This window comes from Labeo rohita, chromosome 10 (genome assembly GCF_022985175.1).
Source record: "Labeo rohita strain BAU-BD-2019 chromosome 10, IGBB_LRoh.1.0, whole genome shotgun sequence".
Lineage (NCBI taxonomy): Eukaryota > Metazoa > Chordata > Actinopteri > Cypriniformes > Cyprinidae > Labeo > Labeo rohita.
Genome location: NC_066878.1, coordinates 5758526 through 5779834, shown reverse-complemented (window position 1 = coordinate 5779834; position 21309 = coordinate 5758526). Strand labels below are relative to the sequence as shown.

Here is a 21309-nt window from a genome sequence, read left to right as displayed (position 1 = left end):
TTTTTTGTTGTACTTAATGCATTTAAAACATTTTACATTTTTAATATTGTTTTAAAATATTTTTTTTTTGTACTTAATGCATTCAAAACATTTTACATTTTTAATATTGTTTTAAAATTAAAAAACTTAAATAATTGTTAATAATTTTAAGAAACTGCTTAAAATAAAACCAAAAAATGTATGCATACAACAAAATGTAACATTTGTAAACAATTTTAAATAATCTATAGACATCGCTTCATACTAGTTTTAAAAACAATTTTAAAATCTTGGGGAAAAAAAAATACTAATAAAAAAAGCAATGCATTCAAGTTGTAAACAAAATCCCTTTTTAAAATAATTTTTTAATATATTTTAAGTTGTACTAAAATGTATTCAAAACATTTTAAAATGTTAATATTGTTTTGAAAATAAATGTAAAAAAATAATGAAACAAAATGTAGCATTTGTAAACTATTTTAAACAATGTATAGAAAATGCTTTGTACTAGTTTTAAGAACATCATTTTAATCTCTTTTTTTTTTACATTTTTAAAACTATAAATAAAAAATCAATGTATTCAAGTTGTGAAAATATATTTTTAATATAATTTAAGCTGTACTCAAAAATGTATTTAGAACATTTTAAAATCTTGATTTTTTAAAAATAGAAAATGTAAATAATAGTTAACTTTTAAAAACAAAACATAACATTTGCTAACAATTTTAAATAATCTATAGAAATGGGTTCATATTAGTTTTAAAAAGAATTTTAAAATCTTTTAGAATTTAATTTTTTTTTTAGAATTTTTAAAAAATACAAATAAAAAAAGCAATGTATTCAAGTTGTGAAAAAAAAAATCTCGTTTTTGTTGTTTGTATGTTTTTAAAAAATATAAATAAATCAGCAATGTATTCAAGTTGTGAAAAAATATATATTTTTTAATATCATTTAAGTTGTACTCAAATTTATTCAGAACATTATAAAATCTTGATTAAAAAAAGTAAATAATTAATTTTTAAAAACTGCTTAAAATAAAAAACAAAAGCATTGATAAAACAAAATATTACATTTGTAAACAATTTTAAACAATGTTAAGAAATTGCTTAAAATTATAAACAATCTTAAGTCATTTCATTTAATTTTTAAGATTTTCAAGATATATTTAATACTATTAACTAAACAGTTAAAACATTATCTAACATTATCTCACCCCTCGTCTTCTCCCCCACAGAAGTGTTGTCGAGACAATTTTTTTTTTTTTTTTCCTCACCCAGAACCTTATAAATCTGATGAAAAACCTCTAATATCCTTATACTAACATCAAAACTTTGTTTTTATCGTTGTCCAACCTCAAACACAGGGGGTCACCAGTAGAAGAGCTGAATTTTCCCAGTAAATGTTTGTGACGGGGCAAGACAACCGCAAGAACAAGCCTCCATGTTTCCACATTTGCTGAAACTTCCCTCTGAAGTACGATCTGGAATGTTACTCAATAAAAAAAAGAGTTTTGATAATTGAACATGACAGTGACACAGATTCTCATTCGCTTTCCTTCTGACTGCTTCCGTCTTCTCTCCCACACTCCACTGTAAAAATGATTTATCAGAGATGCAAATAAAACAGATTACTGGAGTACGTTTTCCAAGAAAATACCATTTCAGTTTTTCTACTTCAAAAATGTCACATTTAATTCAATGCGTTACTTGCCTATTCTTCGTAACTGTTTGTGTAAAATGCCAGCAATGTCTACACCAAGCAATAAATCCTACACCAACTTTTTTTTCCACTGTGTGTTTGTGACAAAGAACGAGTGCGATATCATCAAGTAACTAAACAAGAAGAGAAGAGAGACGAGACGGGCATGTACGATTACAAAAAGCTCTTTTATGAGACCGGATGTTTGCGTACACTTTGAGCGAGTGTATGTTTTGTGTGCGCCACCTCATAATCATTTCATGACCTCATATTAGCACACAAGCTCTATGTTCTGTTTAACCGCTTTATGACAAAGTGAGTGTGCTCAGCCAAGACCTGACCACTGTAAAGCAGACTCAACAGACTAACTAATGCAATCACTACTGATTTATCACATTATCACAAACAGGAAATCAGCTTCATTCTACAGTACATCTGAAGATCTTTTGTTACAAAAAAGTACTTAATCTTGAAATAAAAAGAGTGGAGATAGTAATTATATTGATGAAAGGTAGCATCTCATATGGTATATGACCTTTGACCCCTATAAGCAGCTAGTTGCTTGGAAAGAATAGTCCTAACTGGTTACTAGCTTTGCAAACATATTTAACAATAGCATTTTAATATCTTAAGCCCTGTTTACTCTAGTGCATTTTAGTTTTAAAATGAAAACAATCCCGGTCTACACTGGGGTTTTCAATGCGTTTCAGAAATGATCTTCGTCTACACTATGTCACCAAAATTCATAATGAGCATGATGCTATCTTTTACATGGTTGTCAACAATATGCAGACCGAATGTGGGCAGCCATGCCATTGTTTTCAAAAGTCTCTGTTTGGTCCGTTTACACTGCAACTCCGGAGTTTTCAAACTAAAACGGGGTCTGCAACGTTTTCGAAAGTCTCTGTTTTTGAGGGTCGAAAATGCCGAAGTAGTATAAACGACAGGTGTAACCGTAGCAAAATGTAATCATTTTAAAACAAAAACACACTAGTGTAAGTTTTTAAATAATTTATAAATATATATTTTTTTAAATGTAACAAAAAAACCCCCAATGTATTCAAGTTGTAAAAATATTCTTAGGCCCTGTTTACACTAATGCGTTTCCGTTTTAAAATGGCGTTTTAAAGGGGTGCTATTATGCTTTTTGAACTTTAGTCAGTGTGTGGTGTGTATCTTTGGGCATAAAAAAGGTCTACAAAGTTACAAATCTCAAAGTCCACACCAAAAGGAGATATTTTGTTTTTTTAAAAAATCTCTTTACACTACAACTACAACAAACAGCTCCTTTGGACTACAGCGTTTGTTTTCTGCATGCAATGATGTCACAACGCGGTCCATTAGAATGTCATTAAATTAAATCCCGGCTACTGAAATTCAAATTGTTGTGGGGGTGGGTAGGGACGAGGTGGGGGATTAGCCTAACTTTTGCAATGCAGCACGGAGAGCCGCTTCACTGAGCGCAGCGCGGCGGGTATAAACACAAGTATTGACTGGAGTGGCCACTTCAGAGCTGTAACGCGCCGCAGACGTGAGAAGTACAGGGGGCGAAACATGCCAAAGCAGTGATCTACTCCGGTTGCCGCGTCGGAGGCGTAACACGCCGCAGACGTGTGAAGTGTGGTAAGAGATTTATTCATTATACTCAGTGTTTTTTAAAATGCATAAACTTGTACTAGAATAGGCTAGGCGAATCAGTGATGATGTTCTTTGATAATGTTAGGCTGCTTTTAGCCTTACGCTGGAGCTGGTTTCGGGCAATGAAACTAAGTATGTAAAATAATTAAATAAATTAGCACGATAATATCATGTATCTGCGATCTCACAGGCTGAGGATGGGACTCAACATTACTGTAGTGTATTATTTACTCATCCTCCATGCATCCTAGGTGTATATGGCTAGCTTCTTTTAGATGAATGCAATCGGAGTCTAATAAAGTGCATCCATCCATAATAAAAAGTGCCTCACACAGCTCCCGGGGGTCTCCTGTAGCGAATCAATGCTTTTTGTGAAAAATATCCATATTTAAAACGTAAGATTCACTATGAATCTCGCTTGCGCTAACTGTTTTGACAAGGGGTGTGGCAGTACTGAAACACCGTCTAAGCTGTTCGCCAATCGCAACGCACTGGGACAGTTAACCAATCAAAACACATTTCCTTTTTTCGGAAGGCTGGCCTTCATTAAACCCGGAATTAATCGAGCCTTTAGTGCCAGACTGGGAGAAATGTATTGTAATAATGTAAATTATGTGAAAAATAATGCGTTTTTCAAAACCACCAAGCATGAGAGCATGTTCTAGTACACCCCCAAAACAAAATCAAGACTTTGAAAAAAGAGCATAATAGGGCCCCTTTAAAATGAAAACGATCCTCATCTACACTGGCGTTTTCACTACGTTTCAGAATCGATCTCTGTTTACCGTACACAACCGAAAACGCATGTCAACATAACCATTCATGCGGGTACAACCATAGATATATATAGGTAGATGTTCTATAATTTAGATGGCGGATGCGTCTACGTGCTTAGAGTGGTGGAATGATGCATCTACCTATACAGATCTATGAGTGCAACACTGAGCATGATGTTATCGTTTACATGATCGTCAAGAATACACAGAGCGAATGTGGGCAGCCACGCCATTCACCCCGGAGTTTTAAATCCAAAACGGGGTCTGCACTGTTCTCAAAAGTCTCGGAGTAGTGTAAACGACAGGCGTAATCACAGCAAAAGTTAAGCATTTTAAAAAGAAAATGCACTAGTGTAAGCGTAGCCTAAGTTCCCACAGGTATTTTTAACAATCTTACGTTAAAGCATTTTACCCAACATATTTTTGTGACATATGTTGCTGTAAAAATTGTTCACTCTTTACTGAACAAGCAACATGAGAGTTAGTAAATAATGACAGAATTGTCATTTGTGGTTGAACTATTCCTTTAAATATTAGGCGCTGTTTGACAGGCTTTTTAGCAAGCTTTAGGTGTACACACTCAGAAAAAGCCCAGTATGCGAATTAAATGTTTAACTGGCAAGACTTTAACCCTCTGGGGTCTGAGGGAGTTTTGGGGCTCTGGAAAAGTTTTGATATGCCCTGACATTTGTGCTTTGTGCTTCTTTAATAACATATTAATGGCTAAAGTCTGATTATACTTTAATCAGCACCAACTGGGCTACAATAATATGTAAGCAACATGAATGTACATGTTTGTGTTTTTGAGAAAACAACGTTTATGTGTGGTTAGTGAAAAACTAAAATTTGCAAACACATACAGAACACTGCGAAAAGTTTAGCTTGCTGAGTTCACATTTAGTGTGAATGTATGTCGCGTTGTACAATATACTGAGACGAAAGCACCAGAACTCCAACTGATAGAATGTGCGCTGTAGCACAGTACTATGATATTTCTTCAAAAAGCAGATCATGATATCGCACGGGCCTACTTGGTGAGCTACATTATATAATGCAAACGCATTCCTACATATTTAAGTGTGACATACGTGTCTAAATACTGTAAGGGCCACTGTAATTTATACTACAGTTTGTTTAGTCCTGCTTTGATCATTTTAAAATCCATCTGAAATTGTTAATATGCAAACAAACATTCCACACGCACCAGCAATAGAAATGTTTGACATATTAAATGGCATCCATGAGAAAGTTCAGATGGATAGTATAATAAATAACTACAACATACAGTAAAAAGTGTTCCCTTCCTGTTCTCCAGCCCCATTTCTGGTCTTAATTAAACAGCTGGGGGGGAAAAAATGCACCTTGTTCTCTTACACCAGCTCATAAAGAAACTAAGACGACAGAGTAAGTGACCCACAAATTCCTTTTGGACCTTTTCAAGACACACGCATACTTTAAAAGAGAGGCGGAAAATGTCAGAACGGTTACGGCCGTGCCTGGACCATTAAAACAGCATTGCACGGCAGATGCTCAGTGTAATCGTTTCTATAATATTGGGAGTTACAGCTATGGTTGATTTATACGGCAAGTGCTGCCATTAGCGGTGACAGTTTGGAGGCAGGTGTTTGTTTAAAAGCAGCTAGGTTGATTTATGACTCTCCACGCCTGAAACTGCATTAAAAACACTGTAGTTACGGGGAATGTTCTCCATTTCCCGGGCAAACGAATGAACAAGGAACGCTGAAAGGTATGTTGCATATATGTCCGATCCGAAAAGGAGATAGAAGCAACAAGTGTGTGGCCGGAAAGAACTAGGGATTGTGAGAAAATGTGCATGCAAGCGTGTTAATACATAAATAGGGGCTGTTCACAATATGCTCCAGCACGAAATAGCGTTGGGATGACTAGGTTATGTACGTTTGGAGCATCAATTATTATATGTAAACAGGCAGGCGGAACACATGTGCCGAGGCTTGTGGAGAGTATACATTAGCGCAGGTCATTTGGAGTAGCTGGGAAGATTTTCAACAGTTCCTAGGCTTATGCATGAGCCGCTCCGACCACCCACCAAACAACAGGCTGCTGCAGTATTCCCTTAACTCTCATCAAGGCCCAGTCGCACGCCAAATCATTGCAAAGAGTGAAGCTTAGCAATGACGATCTGGAAAACTGCAGCATGAGTATGAAAATTCTTAGTCAAATGCACCTGAAGACCAAAGAGAGAGCTGAACAAAAATCAAAAGTTGGATTTAAAAGTTTTTTGTAATGAAAAAAAAAAAATGTAACTTATATGAAGATCATACGTTTTAGGGATGCACCGATGTTAATATTCTGACCAAAACAATTATAAATAATAACCTAACCAGTCAATAACCAAAATTGTTTTGATATATTGTGTATCCTTATGCATAAAGCATAATGACATAATAATAATATGTTATTAAAATAATAAAATGTCATATGTCTATGGGCCACACTACAGAATTGGTTCAAAGTCAGAGTTTTGTATGTATGCAAATTGTATAATTAACGTAAAAACTAAACGTTATGGGATAACACCCAAAAAAAAGATATCACTACTAAAACTTTACCAAATGTTTCGGTTGTCACTGTTTCAGTAGTGACAATTCTAGATACTTTTGAGCATAGCTCAAAGATGCTAATCAACACATTTATAGCTATCAGCACATGGCTAGCTAGCAAAGTTCTGAACAGCTGTACACACATAAAAACTAAATGTTATGGAATAACTCCCAAAAACGTGTTTAATTATAGAAAAATGGTATTCGGTAGTGACATTTTTCAGAATTTTGAACACATTTAACTCCAAATAATGGGGCCTATCTATTCACCATGTTGCTGTTAGAGAGAGGGATGAATATGAATATTTCCTGATCATAAATGTACACTGTAAAAAATAACAAACACAATTTGCTGAGTCAGCTTAAAATAATGTTACGCTGCTGCCTTAAAATTTTAAGTTCAGTCAACTAAAATAAGTTTAGTCAACTTGAAATGTTAAGTTGTACTAAGTAACAACTTAGATATTTGTGTTTGTTAAACTTAACAAATGGGTAAGTAACCCAGCTGCCTTAAAATTTTAAGTTGACTCAACTCAAATATCTAAGTTGTCACTTAGTATAATTTAACATTTCAAGCTGAATAAACTTTTTTTTTTGAGTTGACTGAACTTAAAATTTTAAGGCAGCCAGGTTACAAATTATTTTAAGTTGACTCAACAAATTGTTTTTTACAGTGTAGGGGTGTAGTTAAAACCAGTTGCCACTTGTTTCGGTAGTGACATGAAAATGCTGGGCATTTGTTTACATAAAGTTACATAATTTACAAAGAAAATATAAAATAAATATTTTTCGAACCTAAAAAAAAAAAAATTATATATATATATATATATATATATATATATATATAAGATATTTTGGAATAAAATGCAAAAATTATTTTAATATAATTTTCATAAGTTTAAATTTAGAGGTTAGGGTTTGGGACAGCCACCTAATTTTATATATATTAAGCTTACAGATATTTTAAATATTATTGTGGGTTTCAATAGATAATAAAAGGATCTTAGTAAACATCTAAGATTTGAATACTTAAATGCTTTTTAAATATGTTTTTGGTTGTGGGACAGCAGTTTGCATCAATTCTGTAGAATGGCCGATATAAAATAATATCCAGACTAGTCAACAACTGTTATTGCATAATATAATAGTCATACAAATTATAAAACTATTTTATTAATGCATATTTGATAAATCAGCCAATAACCGATATTGTATGAATATACTGTGCAGCCCCTACTAAGGACGAAACATAATGAAGACCATAAAGCTCTTCCCGACTGGAAAACTACTTAAGACCAACACCTAACAACAAGATTATTTTTTAACAAACAACACTGTTGACAATTTCAAAGAAAATAAACGGAGCAATCAAAATAAGCCATTTCAAATGCGTGGGCTTTCCAATCATCATAAACGGGTATCCCAACATATACAAGTTTAATGCAGCTACTCAAAACATGCTCAGAGATGGAGACAATTTGGACCGAAGATAATAACAAGAGCTGCATGATTTAAAGAATGATGGAAACATGGCACGATCCACAGCTCAAGAACATTTAGAAGATAGAGGGATGGAAACGAGCAGAAGACAGCCAGAGGGATGAGGTATCCAGCTGCTGGGTACAGCCTGGCTCCAGTCTTCTGTCTTTATGACAAGCGCTTTATCAACTTTCTGCCCCGTCTGATTCTGGCAGAGCTGGACTTTGTCCCTGAGGGCCAAATAAAAGACTGACGAGTCTTTCCACTGTCTTCAGATGATATCAGCTATTCAAGAAATCATTAAGTTATGAATCTCACTGCTCACAAAATGCAAGGGCTTGACTGGTTTTTCTCTAATTTTTTGACATGTCTACAATTAGCTGCCCGTGACATGAGTCCAGACAAGGAGGAGGAACTCATCTGTGATCCCTTCAAAGACGAAAATACAACCAGTCAACCCTAAAAAGGAAGTACGGCCCATCTTAGCAGACATCATCAAAAGATCCTTTAATAATTTTCCGTTCCTTTGAGCTCACAGCCACCCTCTCTCTTGTCTGGGAGTCCAAGCTGGCAGCTCCTCAACTTGTGGAGGGATGTGTCAATCCCTACTTCCATTTTTACGCTCGTCATAAAGTCCTTCTGAAAAAGTGGACAGCGTCATTATACAGTTCCCAATAAAAGCCAATATGAGAGGGGGGCTTGGGTTTAACGGGCCAATCTCTGGACTCCATCACCCAGAGTACATCTGGATCGCATCTCCAGGCCTCTTCGAGCGCTCTGCGGCAATCAGCTCTGTCTAAGGGCTAGAAATGAAGAAATGTGGGTGCAACGTGTTGTTCGAGTCCATTGCATTTCAAGAATGCATCCAGGGGGCCGAAAGAAGCTTCCAGGATTGCAAAGAACGTTACGGAAAAAGAATTGGGGGTATTTTAGTGCTACATTAAGAAAAGAGGATAGTAGATCAAATTGGTATAGGAGCGAAAAACTCTAAACCGCATCATTTGGTCACAGATGAGGCATCCCAGGTGGAGAAGGAAGGAAGAAACCCCAAAACTGCACTCCAAGGCCGTCTCACTGGGACATGATCGCTCTAATACGCATGGAAAGAAAAGGAAAAGCAGCAAAGGTCTGGAGCAGTGGTAGCTTAATGGTCAGAGCTGCTAACTTCGAGTTTACACATTCAATTCCGTGTAGGGCTGACCTTGAATCCAGAAAGAACTGTCAGCCAATTCCTGTCTGTCCAATTAGTGCATTTTAAGTCACTTTAGAAAGAAGTTTTGGCTAAAGTAGTGGATAGAAGAGCGTTAATAAGAAGCAAAGAAGGTTGCATGTCGAAAATTACTGTTTTATGGTCAAACTGGGATTCGTCAGATTTCACTTATGAGACCAGTGGGTCGATATTACAGCGAATGTTCAAGTTTAATGGATGAGCGCTGCACAATTTAAGCAGCTGTAAAATCAAGTAAACACGGAAATGACTTAGGATGTGACTTTGGAATGTGGCCTGATACTACAATTATAGCTAAAGACATGTACAGTTCTACATAACCACACAGGGGGCGGGGGGGGATCTGTTTCAAAACCTAGTGCGCTGGCTAACCGGCTACTGTCTATATACTTTATGCATCATAACAAAAATAAAACCTCAAAAGGGACTCATTTGGATACATACAGTAGGCAGCAACTCTGTTAAAACATATTCTACATATAAATATTAAATTAAATAATGTAGCTGCAAGCAGCAATTACCGGGGTTCAAGCGCTTTAGGTATTTAAGCACATAAGGAAAAAGCCATTACATATTATTTAGCAAGCCTGTAACCACCTAAATCATTTTTTGTCAAATCCAGGAGATTTTCCATAGAAATATGATGTTTTAATAACATTTATGACTGTTATAGTGCCAGCTGTGGTCCAATCTCCCTGAAACTTTGTATGCTTGTTTAGAATCACCTGTTGCATGTGTTCAGCTGGTTTTGTGAAGTTTTGAGTTTTCATTTAGGCTTTATAGGCTTTTGGGTATATTTGGACAGGCCCCATTTCTAAAGGACCCCGTTATAGCTTCCCAAAGGGTAAATTTCAACATGTTTTTGATAATTATTGACCTAGAGAGTCCAGAGAATTGCATTGCTGTGTTTTTTTTTTTCCAGACTGAGCGAAAAACATGGGATTAGTTTGCAAAAGTAGGTTTTTCACATTTTTTTAATCATTTGTTTGACTGACAGCAGTGGTTCTAGAGGTTCTGTTCGAAACGAGGTGGTCTATCATATGATACGAATATCGCGTGTATGTGCGTAAAACCGTGCAGTGTACAATTGTTTGCACCCTCAAAAAATGCAATACCACCCCCCAGTGAACGATTTCTTTCAAATTTCTCACAGACCTTTGGCCAAGATAGTCAGTTCACAGGGTTTGGAGTTTTGTTCCGATTGGCCTCTGTTAACATTGTCTAATAGGTGCTCAAACTTCATCGGCCAATGGCGGCCATGTTTTTTTGAGATACGCAAATGTCCCCATAGACACTTGTGGCACTTTGGACCAAGACTGTGCACAGCGATTTTGTTGATTTTAAGTTGATAGGACAAATGGTTGCCTACTTATAGCCATTTTTACATTTTTTTTTCTCTCTTATAGCGCCACCAAGTGGCCAATCTCTAAAAAAAAAATTTCTGTGACCTCAGCTTGAGCTCTTACATAGGTGTACCGAGTTTAGCAAAGACTTCTCATTCCGTTCAGGAGTTATAGGCATTTTACTAAAAGTGGACCTGCCCCCTTCGAAGGTTTTGGCGTCCCTTTGCGACGGTGAGTTGAAACTTTTTTTTTGAATAATTATTGATATTCACTCTCCAGAGAATCTTTCTGCACCGGTTTGGTTCCGATTGGGTGAAAAACCTAGAGCTAGTTCCCAAAAGTAGGTTTTGCAAAAAATGCAAAATCCCCGCACACATTTCAGCACTACATGCTTGAACCTCTAATGAAACATTTTTATCAAATATATAATGTAATAAAACAATAAAATATATTATATAATACACATTTCTATCCATTCTGCCCACCATTTTGGATGCAATTTTTCCACTAGGGTTTGAAAGACCAAATTTGGAGTGTCTCACATCTTTTAACACAACCAGCAGTTGAAAAGTTCACTTGACCTAGAATATTTTTTCTCTGATTTCTTGCGTCAAGAATAGACCCAGTGTTTCTAAGCATTCTACCTTGATTGCATTATCCATAAAAATTAATTTAATGCTGCCTTATAATTAGACTTAAATTAGGTTTATCAGAAGAAACTTTTGCAGTGAGATTGCATATGATGCCTTAACATAATTTCAAGGTAGTCAGTTCACTAGGGTTTGAAATAGAGCCATTATAATTTCAAAAAGTGACAGTGTAGAAAAACAATATCTCCAAATGCTTCACAGTTATGACAGTGGGAATGTGGCCTGACAATTCTAGATCTCAATTTATGTACACAGTAGGTTGGAAATTCAAGATTGTTGATATCAACTGTTAAGCTCTGAAGATAACATTATCATTTCAGTAAGTGAACGCATAGAATAACAAGTCATATTCTTAATAACATCTCTCCAGCATATCATTAATCATGGATCGGTTAAGCCTGGTCCTACAGAACCAGGTCAAAAGTGACTGGAAATAGAAAATGACAGGAATAATTCTTAATTTGAGTCCAACTCCATGTGTTACCAAATGTCGAGTTAATCTACTAAGGCTCTCAAGGAAGATATTTGGTTCTAGGATTATTGTGACAAATGACTAGTGATTATTGCCACAATACTCGCACTTCACTCATCTTTATTCACAATTACTGTCCTGACAGTTTTATCATCAGACGGATAAATCTTGGCCTGGGGTGGTCACATCAGTTCGATCTGTGTATACAGACGCTGCGTGATCGGATGAAGCCCTAAACAGTTTGAGGGAGGTGAGGTCAGAGGTTGCTCCAGCTTATGGGCCACCTCACTGACACCTAGAAGAAAACTGAATGAACCCGAGGTAAGATGATGTAAAGATTGTGGGAACAATAATGGCCTCCTTATGCAGAATAGTAAGAAATGTCTAAAAACTGATCGGAGGGTATAGGGGTAAAAGATCTAAGCTGGTCACCAAAGTTGGTCACCAAAGCTGGTTGTAGGTTTCACCCTGACACTGAGGAAATTATGACTGTGAAATTTATATACATCTAATTGTAATTTTTAACTAAAAAAAGCAAAATTTGTCTTGTTACCAAATTTTCAGAAAGTTTAAAAGCCCTAAAGTTTATAGATGTTACAGACAGACAGACAGACAGATAGATAGATAGACAGATAGATAGATAGATAGATAGATAGATAGAGAGAGAGAGAGATCGAGAGATGGATAGAGAGACAGACAGACAAAATGACAGACAGACACAGACAGAGGGACAGACAGACAGAACGACTGACAGACAAAGAGAGACAGACAGACAGAACCACTGACAGACAGAGACAGAGACAGACAGATAAATAGACAGAATGACAGACAGAACGACAGATAGACAGACAGACAGACAGACAGACAGAATGACAGACAGACAGACAGGCAGAACAAAAGACAGACAGACAGAACGACAGACAGACAGAATGACAGAATGAAAGACAGACAGACAGACAGAATATAAGACAGACAGATAAATAGACAGAATGACAGACAGACAGATAGATAGAAAGACAAATAGACAGTCTGACAGACAGACAGACAGATAGACAGAAAGATAGACAGATAGAGAGACAGACAGACAAAATGACAGACAGACACAGACAGACAGACAGAACGACTGACAGACAAAGAGAGACAGACAGACAGAACCACTGACAGACAGAGACAGAGACAGACAGATAAATAGACAGAATGACAGACAGAACGACAGACAGACAGACAGACAGAATAACAGAATGAAAGACAGACAGAACGACATACAGACAGACAGGCAGAACAAAAGAGACAGAATGACAGAATGAAAGACAGACAGAACGACAGACAGACAGAATGACAGACAGATAGATAGAAAGACAAATAGACAAACAGACTGACAGACAGAACGGTTCACAGAGAGACAGACAGATAGACAGAGTGACAGACAGACAGAATAAAATGCAGACAGACAGACAGAACAACAGATAGACAGACAGACAGAATGACAGAATGAAAGACAGACAGAACGACAGAATGACAGAAATGAAAGACAGACAGATAGAAAAATAGACAGAATGACAGACAGATAGACAGACAGAAAGACAAACAGACAGACAGACAGAACGTTTGACAGACAGAGACAGAGTGACAGATAGAGAGACAGACAGACAGAACGCTTGACAGACAGATAGATAACAACAGGAAATAAAAAAACAACAGAATAATAGAATGACAGAGAGAAGGACAAACAGTAAAAAATGACAGAACAATAGACAAAGAAAGTAAAAAAAAAATGTCTGTATGTGACTCGACAGACAGAACTCAATAAGTGACTGACTGACAGACAGACAGAAAAAAAAATAAAACAAAAACCAGCCATATAGATGTGGTCAATTCCATTCAAATTCACACTAATGAACTGAAAAGAATTCTTCAATTCTGAATTCCGCACAGCCCTGCCTTGAGCAAGCGCCTGTAATAAGTGTTCTTTAAGTCGCTTCGGATAAAAGCATCTGTTAAATGACTACTTACGTACTAGAGCTCCAAACTGACAACTTGATTTGCTCTGTCTGGCTGCAGACCACAAGCTACAAAGAAAAGTCATACAGCAAGTGCAGTTATAAAGACCTCCGGTGCATCTTCCCAAACTGAAGCAGATTAATGGACTGCTCAGAGAACACCCACTACACAAACCCAAGACACTGCTATGACAAAGACAGACATATGAAAGCCAGACCAACAGGCCATGAGAGAGATAGCAAAGATGATTTAAACCGTATTTATCAAGCGCAAGGCTGACACAATGTTAAACAACGACACGTTGGGGCTGATTACGGCTCATATTGCAGTAAGTTATGGTGTGTGGAGGTCACGGGGTCATGGTAGGAGCGCGGATAATAGGATTGGGTACAGGCCCGGCTCGTGGGGAGTTAATTACGAGGGCCACATAGGTCCCTCTGTTCTCCTTCTCCTTGTAACTCATACCTTAATGAGCTTTGGAGTCCGACTTCTGAAGGGTTAGACCTTCATCTTCTCAGCGGCACCTGATTCATCTGCAAACACACGTACATAGGGCCGTTTAAACAGCTGAGCGGCTTCACCCCCTGCTCAGCTGCCGCTAATGGCCGTGTGCTCACACAAACAAGCATACATTCACAAACACACGGGCTGGGGGTCACCAAGAGTGTGTCCTGATTGTTGTTTGACTTTCATAACAGCGCTGTCTCCAGGGAGCCGCTGTGACTGGCAGAGAAGGAGGTGGGCGGCCGAATGTACTGTCTATGAACCTTGTGAAGGCTTGTCCTTCATTGGTGCGCCGCAGAAAGGCGGCCTATTGAGTTACATTCATGCGGCTGAAAATTGCAGAACATCTAGAGATCTAGACGTCAATGTTGAACGCAACAAATCGGGACACTTCAAGGGGGACATCTGCGCTAGACATAACTGAAAATCAGAAATGTGCAAGGCCTAATCTGAGCCAGCCGCAGCGAGGGATGTGGTCATTTCTACTGCTGGAGGACTCAACAGATCAGTCACACACTATTTTTGGCTCTTTTTTTAAATATTTGGTCTATGTAGAAGGAGGAGTTGAGGAGTAGCTGACTTAAAGGATTAGTTCACTCCAGAATGAAAATTTCCTGATAATTTATTCACCCCCATGTTATCCAAGATGTTCATGTCTGTCTTCAGTTGAAAAGAAATTAAGGTTTTCAAGGAAAACATCCCAGGATTTCTCTCCATATAGTGGACTTCAATGGGGGTCAACAGGTTGAAGGTCCAAACTGCAGCTTCAGTGCAAACTTGAAGGCCTCCCCAATGCCAGCCAAGGAACAAGGGTCTTATCTAGTTAAATGATTGCTCATTTTCTAAAATAATTAAAAAATTATATACGTTTTAACCACAAATGTGTGTCCGCAAGATACAAAACAAAAAAAAAACATGGTTTTAGCAATGCCAACATCATCGGTTTGGTTTTCAGGGAATGCATAAACTGATAAAAAATGTACACTGAATGCAATTTCAGTTGAAGTCAAAAGTTTACATACACCTTGCAGAATCTGCAAAATGTTAATTATTTTACCATAATAAGGGATCATACAAAATGCATGTTATTTTTTATTTAGTACTGACCTGAATAATATATTCCCCATAACAGGTGTTTACATACAGGCCAAAAGGGAAAATAATAGTTGAATTTATAAAAATGACCCTGTTCAAAAGCGTACATTCACTTAATACTGTGTTGTTACCCAAATGATTTTGTTGTTGTTGCTGTTGTTTAGTGATAGTTGTTCATAAATCACTTGTTCGTCCTAAACGGTTAAACTGGCCATTGTTCTGCAGAAAAATCCTTCAGGTCCCACAAATTCTTCGGTTTTTCAGCATTTTTGTGTATTTGAACCCTTTTCCATCAATGACTGTATGATATGAGATCCATTTTTTCACACTGAGGACAACTGAGGGACTTAAGTTGACTTAAATTATTACAGAAGGTTCAAACGCTCACAGATGCTTCTGAAGAAAACACGATGCATTAAGAGCCGGGGGGGTGAATACTTTTTGAATTTAAAGATCAGGGTAAATTTAATTTATTTTGTCTTCTGGGAAACATGTAAGTATCTTCTGTAGCTTCTGAAGGGCAGTACTAAATGAAAAAAAAATAAATATTTAAGGAAAATAAGAAAATGTACACATTTTCATTCTGTTCAAAAGTTTTCACCCCCAGCTCTGAATGCATTGTGTTTCCTTCTGGAGCATCAGTGAGCGTTTGAACCTTCTGTAATAGTTGCATATGGGTCCTCAGTTGTCCTCAGTGTGAAAAGATGGATCAAAATCATACACTCATTGTTAGAGAGTGTTCAAATACACAAAAATGCTTAAAAAAAAAATTCTGAAGAACAGCAGGCAGTTTAACTGTTCAGGACAAACAAGGGACTCATGTACAACTATCACTAAACAAAAACAAACACAGCTGTGAATCATTCAGGTAACAACACAGTATTAAGAATCAAGTGTATATGTAAACTTTTGAAAGGGGTCACTATTATTTTCTCTTGTGGACTATATGTAAACGTCTTTTATGTGAAATGTCTTATTCAGGTCAGTATTAAATAAAAAAAATAACATGCATTTTGTATGATCCTTCTCATTTTGGTAAAATAATTAACATTTTGCAGATTCTGCAAGGTGTGTGTAAACTTTTGACATCAACTGTATCATCAGATAAAAAAAGTCTGTTGACTGCCATCTTAAATCAAAATGAAAAATACATTTTGAAATATCAATCAAGTCATGCAATTATCCTTTCCTGAGTCATTTCTGAGAACTTGTGCCCATCCCTAGTTATAGCGTGATCAAGCCATCACACATCACGAGAGGATGAGCTGGCACAATCCAGGATCCTTCTCTCTGCCTCCCTCTCTCTTACCTCTCCATCTTCATCCTCCTCATTTATAAGCTGTTGAAATCAGCCATTAATCCTACATCAAAAGCAACCCCGTCATTCAAAAGGGGGCCCATCTGATTATAACAATCCAATTTTATTGCGAGTTTCATTAAGGGGCTTTTCGCCATTTGCGGAATGCAGGAATGCGATACCTCTCTGGGCATGTGCACCACAGACATGTAATCAGCACACACCAGCAGCCTCATTTCTTGGATCGCTCCTGCTTAGTTACGGCACCAAAACACAGAAAAACAATAATTTGAATGAGGTAGCCAGCATGGTAATTGCAGTGCCCACACTTTCTGCCATTAAAATGCCAGGGTCTTCGGACCCCACGGGCCAAGCCTGAAGAGTGTGCATCCGTCTTCATGGCAACCACAGCATATCACGCACACAAAAAGTCAAATTACAAGCATCTTAACACACGGTAAGGGTAACGTCACACCCTGAGGATGCAATTTAACATGAAACTATGAAGATTAGGGGGAAATAACTGCATTCGTGGCAGACCAAGCAAACGTGATGGTTTTAAGAATTGCGTAAGACTCTCATTAGATGATGAAATGTTGCTCTAGGTATAAACATTGACTTAGGACGGGTGTCAAAGGTAACTGTTTACAAACAGATTTGGAGGAACAGAATCAACGTTAGAAACAGCAGTATGCTCCGAATAACAGCAATGCACCTGTCTAAAAAATGTAATAATAAAAAAAAGATTTAGAGGAAAAAAAAAAAAAAAAAGTAAAAGGTCACTGTGACTTTCTCACAATTCTGACTGCTTTTCTTGAAATTTTGAGTTTATATCTCACAACTCAGCCTTTTTTTCTTGCAATTCTGAGAAAGGAAAAAAAAAAAGTCAGATCTGCAAGAAACTGCAAGAAAAAAGTCAGAATTTTGAGATGAAAAGCCACAATTATATGGAAGCCCATTTATTAAAAAAATAATCAAATTAAAAAAAAGGTTAGTGACTTTTTATCTGACAATTCAGATTTTTTTTCTCAGAATAGCATGATATAACCTTGAAATTCTTACTTTATAATTCCCAATTGTGAGTTTATATCTCACAATTCTAAGAAAAAATTATGAATAGCGGGATATAAACTCGCAATTCTAAGGAATAAACTTGCAATTGTGACTTTTTTTTTAATCAGGATTTAACACAGTTGCGAGTTATTAAGTCAGAATGAGATTTAAACTCTTCTGAAAACATTCTTTTTTTTTTTTTTACCTTCAAAATTTTTAAACATTTGAGAGAAAAAAACCCTCAGAATTTCGAGAAAAAAAAGTCTGAATTGTGAGTTTATATCTCAATTCTGAGAAAAAAGCCAGAATGGTGTCAAAAAAGTCAGAATTGCGAGATACAAACTCGCATTTGTGAGAAAAAAAAGAATCGTAAGATAAAAAGTCGCAATAACCTTATTTTTTTATTCAGTGGCGTAAACAGGCTTCCATACAATTACCTTTTTTAATTTAGTGTCTGAGAAAAAAAAAAAGAATTATGAGATGTATATTTAGAGAAAAGAACTTTGTTGTAAACTCAGAATTCTAGGGGGAAAAGTCAGATTTGAAAAATGTCAACTCAAAATTGCGAGAAAGTTGTGAGAAAATAAAAATTCTGAGTTCAGTCTCATAATTCTGAGTTTATTTGTTGCAATTCTGACTTTTTTCTCAGAAAAAGTCAGAATTATGAGATAAAAAGGCTACAATTCTTTATTTCATGGCGGAAATGGGTTTCCATATAAAACTGACAAAAAAAGAGCAAAATGTAAATAAATAAGAAACAAATAAAAATACATAAAAATGTAAATTAAAAAAAGGTGTAAAATCTGTTAATATCTCAATCACAAAATTATGGAGCTTTGACAAAATATGTCAATTAGTACCCAAAAACCGAAACATAAACTTCAGACACCAATGAGAGCCTCTTTTGAGGATGTTATTTATCTCCCATGTTGCAGCAGAGGTGGTAAATCAACTGAGAGGGAGGATGAGATAAAAAGATGAAAGAAAAGAGAGTTAAAGAGGAATGGATGAAAGGGAGGCAAGGTGGGCACATGAAAGTCGGAACCCCGTGGCGTTTAAGGAGCGTTTAATCCAAAAAGGGCCTTAAACCACCCTTGAATACACATACTGAACCAGACAGGTGGACAAATTACTCACGCATAAACCACAGGTGCGAAAAGACACATAAATATTCTTCTTTTTAAAAGGGAAGAAAGTCTTAAGATGCATAAGATAAATCAACCGGTTTGCTTTTGTTGCTTTTCTACTGTCAGCTATTAATAAATAAAGATTTCGGTGATACAGAGCTATGAAAAATGTAGTTCAATTGAGCAGTGAGCAATAAAACACTGTGAAAAATCATTCTTACTCTCTCTCCTTCTCTGTGAGTTTGTCAGTGATGGTGTCTTTGATGGAGGAGCGGGAACCCTTGTGGATGACTGGATACCTGAGAGGAATGTGCAGGAAGTTCGATATCATCAGCACCAGGTGTGCCGTATAACCCAGAGCCACCGCAACACTCCCATCATCCTTTGCTGCAGCAAACAGAGGAAAATACAGACAAAATGTTCAAATAGGAGAAAATAACAGCAAATAAAAACTCAAGACAGGTGAATCTCAAAGAAACTTCTGGGTCATATTTAACCACTGAAAATCAAAAAGGAAAGAAATATTTTATTTAAAAATAAAGCATATATTTAGGATCACTACACTTTTTTGTTGTTGTTGTTTGTGACATTATTTTTATGACAATCAAATTTTGCAGCCATCTGCACACTTCTACTGTAATGCCTCTGTTCATTCTCATTAGAAATTTATATTTATAATAAAATATATAATGACAACACTGAATATTAAAAGATTTTTAAATGATATTTTAATAACATTACATTTATAAATAATATTAATAATATAGTGTCTATTAAGTAAAATATCCATTACAAAATTCATTCTCTAAATTTTTTTAAAATAAAATACATAAACAAAACATTAATTTATTAAAGCACAAATTACAATGCAAAATTTGAAATGATTTAAAAATATTTAAATAACATAATTATAAATAATATTAATAATACAGTGTCTAAGTTATATATTTATTACAAAATTCATTCTCATTAAAGATTTTTTATAATAAAATACATAAAACAAAACACATTGATTTATTAAAGCAAAATTACAATGCAGAATATTAAAATATTTTAAAATATTAAATAAATAATATTATAATTACAAATAATATTAATAATATAGTGTATATATAGAATTTTATACAATAAAATACAAAACAAAATTTTGATTTATTAAAGCTGAATGTTGAATATTAAAATATTTTAAAAGAATATTTGAATATTATATTATAAATAATATTAAAAATATAGCGTCTAATAAGATGACAAAGCAAAGGATTAAAAAATACATAAAACAAAACAATTTATTAAAGCAAAAATTACCATGGCGAATATTAAAAGTTTTTTTAAATATTTTAATTACATTAAAACTGTACATAAGATTAATAATATAGTCACTAATAAGTTATACATTTTTACATAAATATACATTTTTATATAATAAAATATAAAAACTAAATATTGATTTAAGGCAAAAATTACAATGCCGAATATTAAAAGATTTTAAAATAATATTTTAAGAACATTAAAATCATACACAATATTAATAATAGGTGTCTAAAAAGTTACATATTTATTACAAAATTCATTCTCATTATAAATTATTTTAGAATAAAATGCATAAAACAAAACATTACAATGCCGAATATTAAAAGATTTTAAAAATGTTAATAACATTAAAATTGTACATAATATTAATAATATAGTCTCTAATAAGTTATATATTTCTACAGAAATATATATTTTTATTTAATAAAATACAGAAAACAAAACACATGAACTCTTAAAGCAAATAATAAACATTATTTTAAAGTAATATTTTAATAATGATTATAAATAATATTAATGTATTGTCTAAACATTTTTATATTCATATAACAAATTCTATAATTTATTAGTTAAACCATTTAGTTGTTTAAGAAAATATTAAACATCACAGTGCAAAAAAATATTAGTAATACAAACGTTTTCTTTCACTATTTATACAATGCTACAACCTCCATTTCATTTGAGGTCAAGATTTGTACACTCAGACTTTTTAAGGGATGAGTCACAACATTTGAAGTTAATTCACTCCAATCTGAGGTTATAAATCAAAGACCATTTGTTTAGTCGATGGAAGCTGATGAAGGCCATTCATTTTGTAGAGTCTCCTTAGGGCCCTCGAGTTATAGGGAGCCGCATAATAACCTAATACCATGCAAAACTTCAGTTCACCCCAGCGATGCCCTTTCCTGATGGGGTCAAAGGCATCACCAGAGGCTAAAAACGACTCTAAAAAAACAAGGATCGGCTAATGCTAGCGTTCAGTCTTTAAATGTGTATAATCACACTCCGACGTGTGCATTTCCTAAATAATTATATGCAATCTAAATCACTCTGATGGCCCCATTACTGTCTGAACG

General features: G+C 35.3%; 1 protein-coding gene across 3 annotated transcripts in view; it reads right to left on the bottom strand.

Moving 5' to 3' along the window:
- Positions 1–21309, bottom strand: part of uvrag (UV radiation resistance associated gene) — a 155711-nt gene that overhangs the window by 68119 nt on the left and 66283 nt on the right. For all 3 annotated transcript variants that reach the window (XM_051120918.1, XM_051120919.1, XM_051120920.1), the window contains exon 12: positions 19144–19309. In XM_051120918.1, the coding sequence (XP_050976875.1) occupies positions 19144–19309 (166 nt within the window). The remainder of the gene's footprint in view (positions 1–19143; positions 19310–21309) is intronic.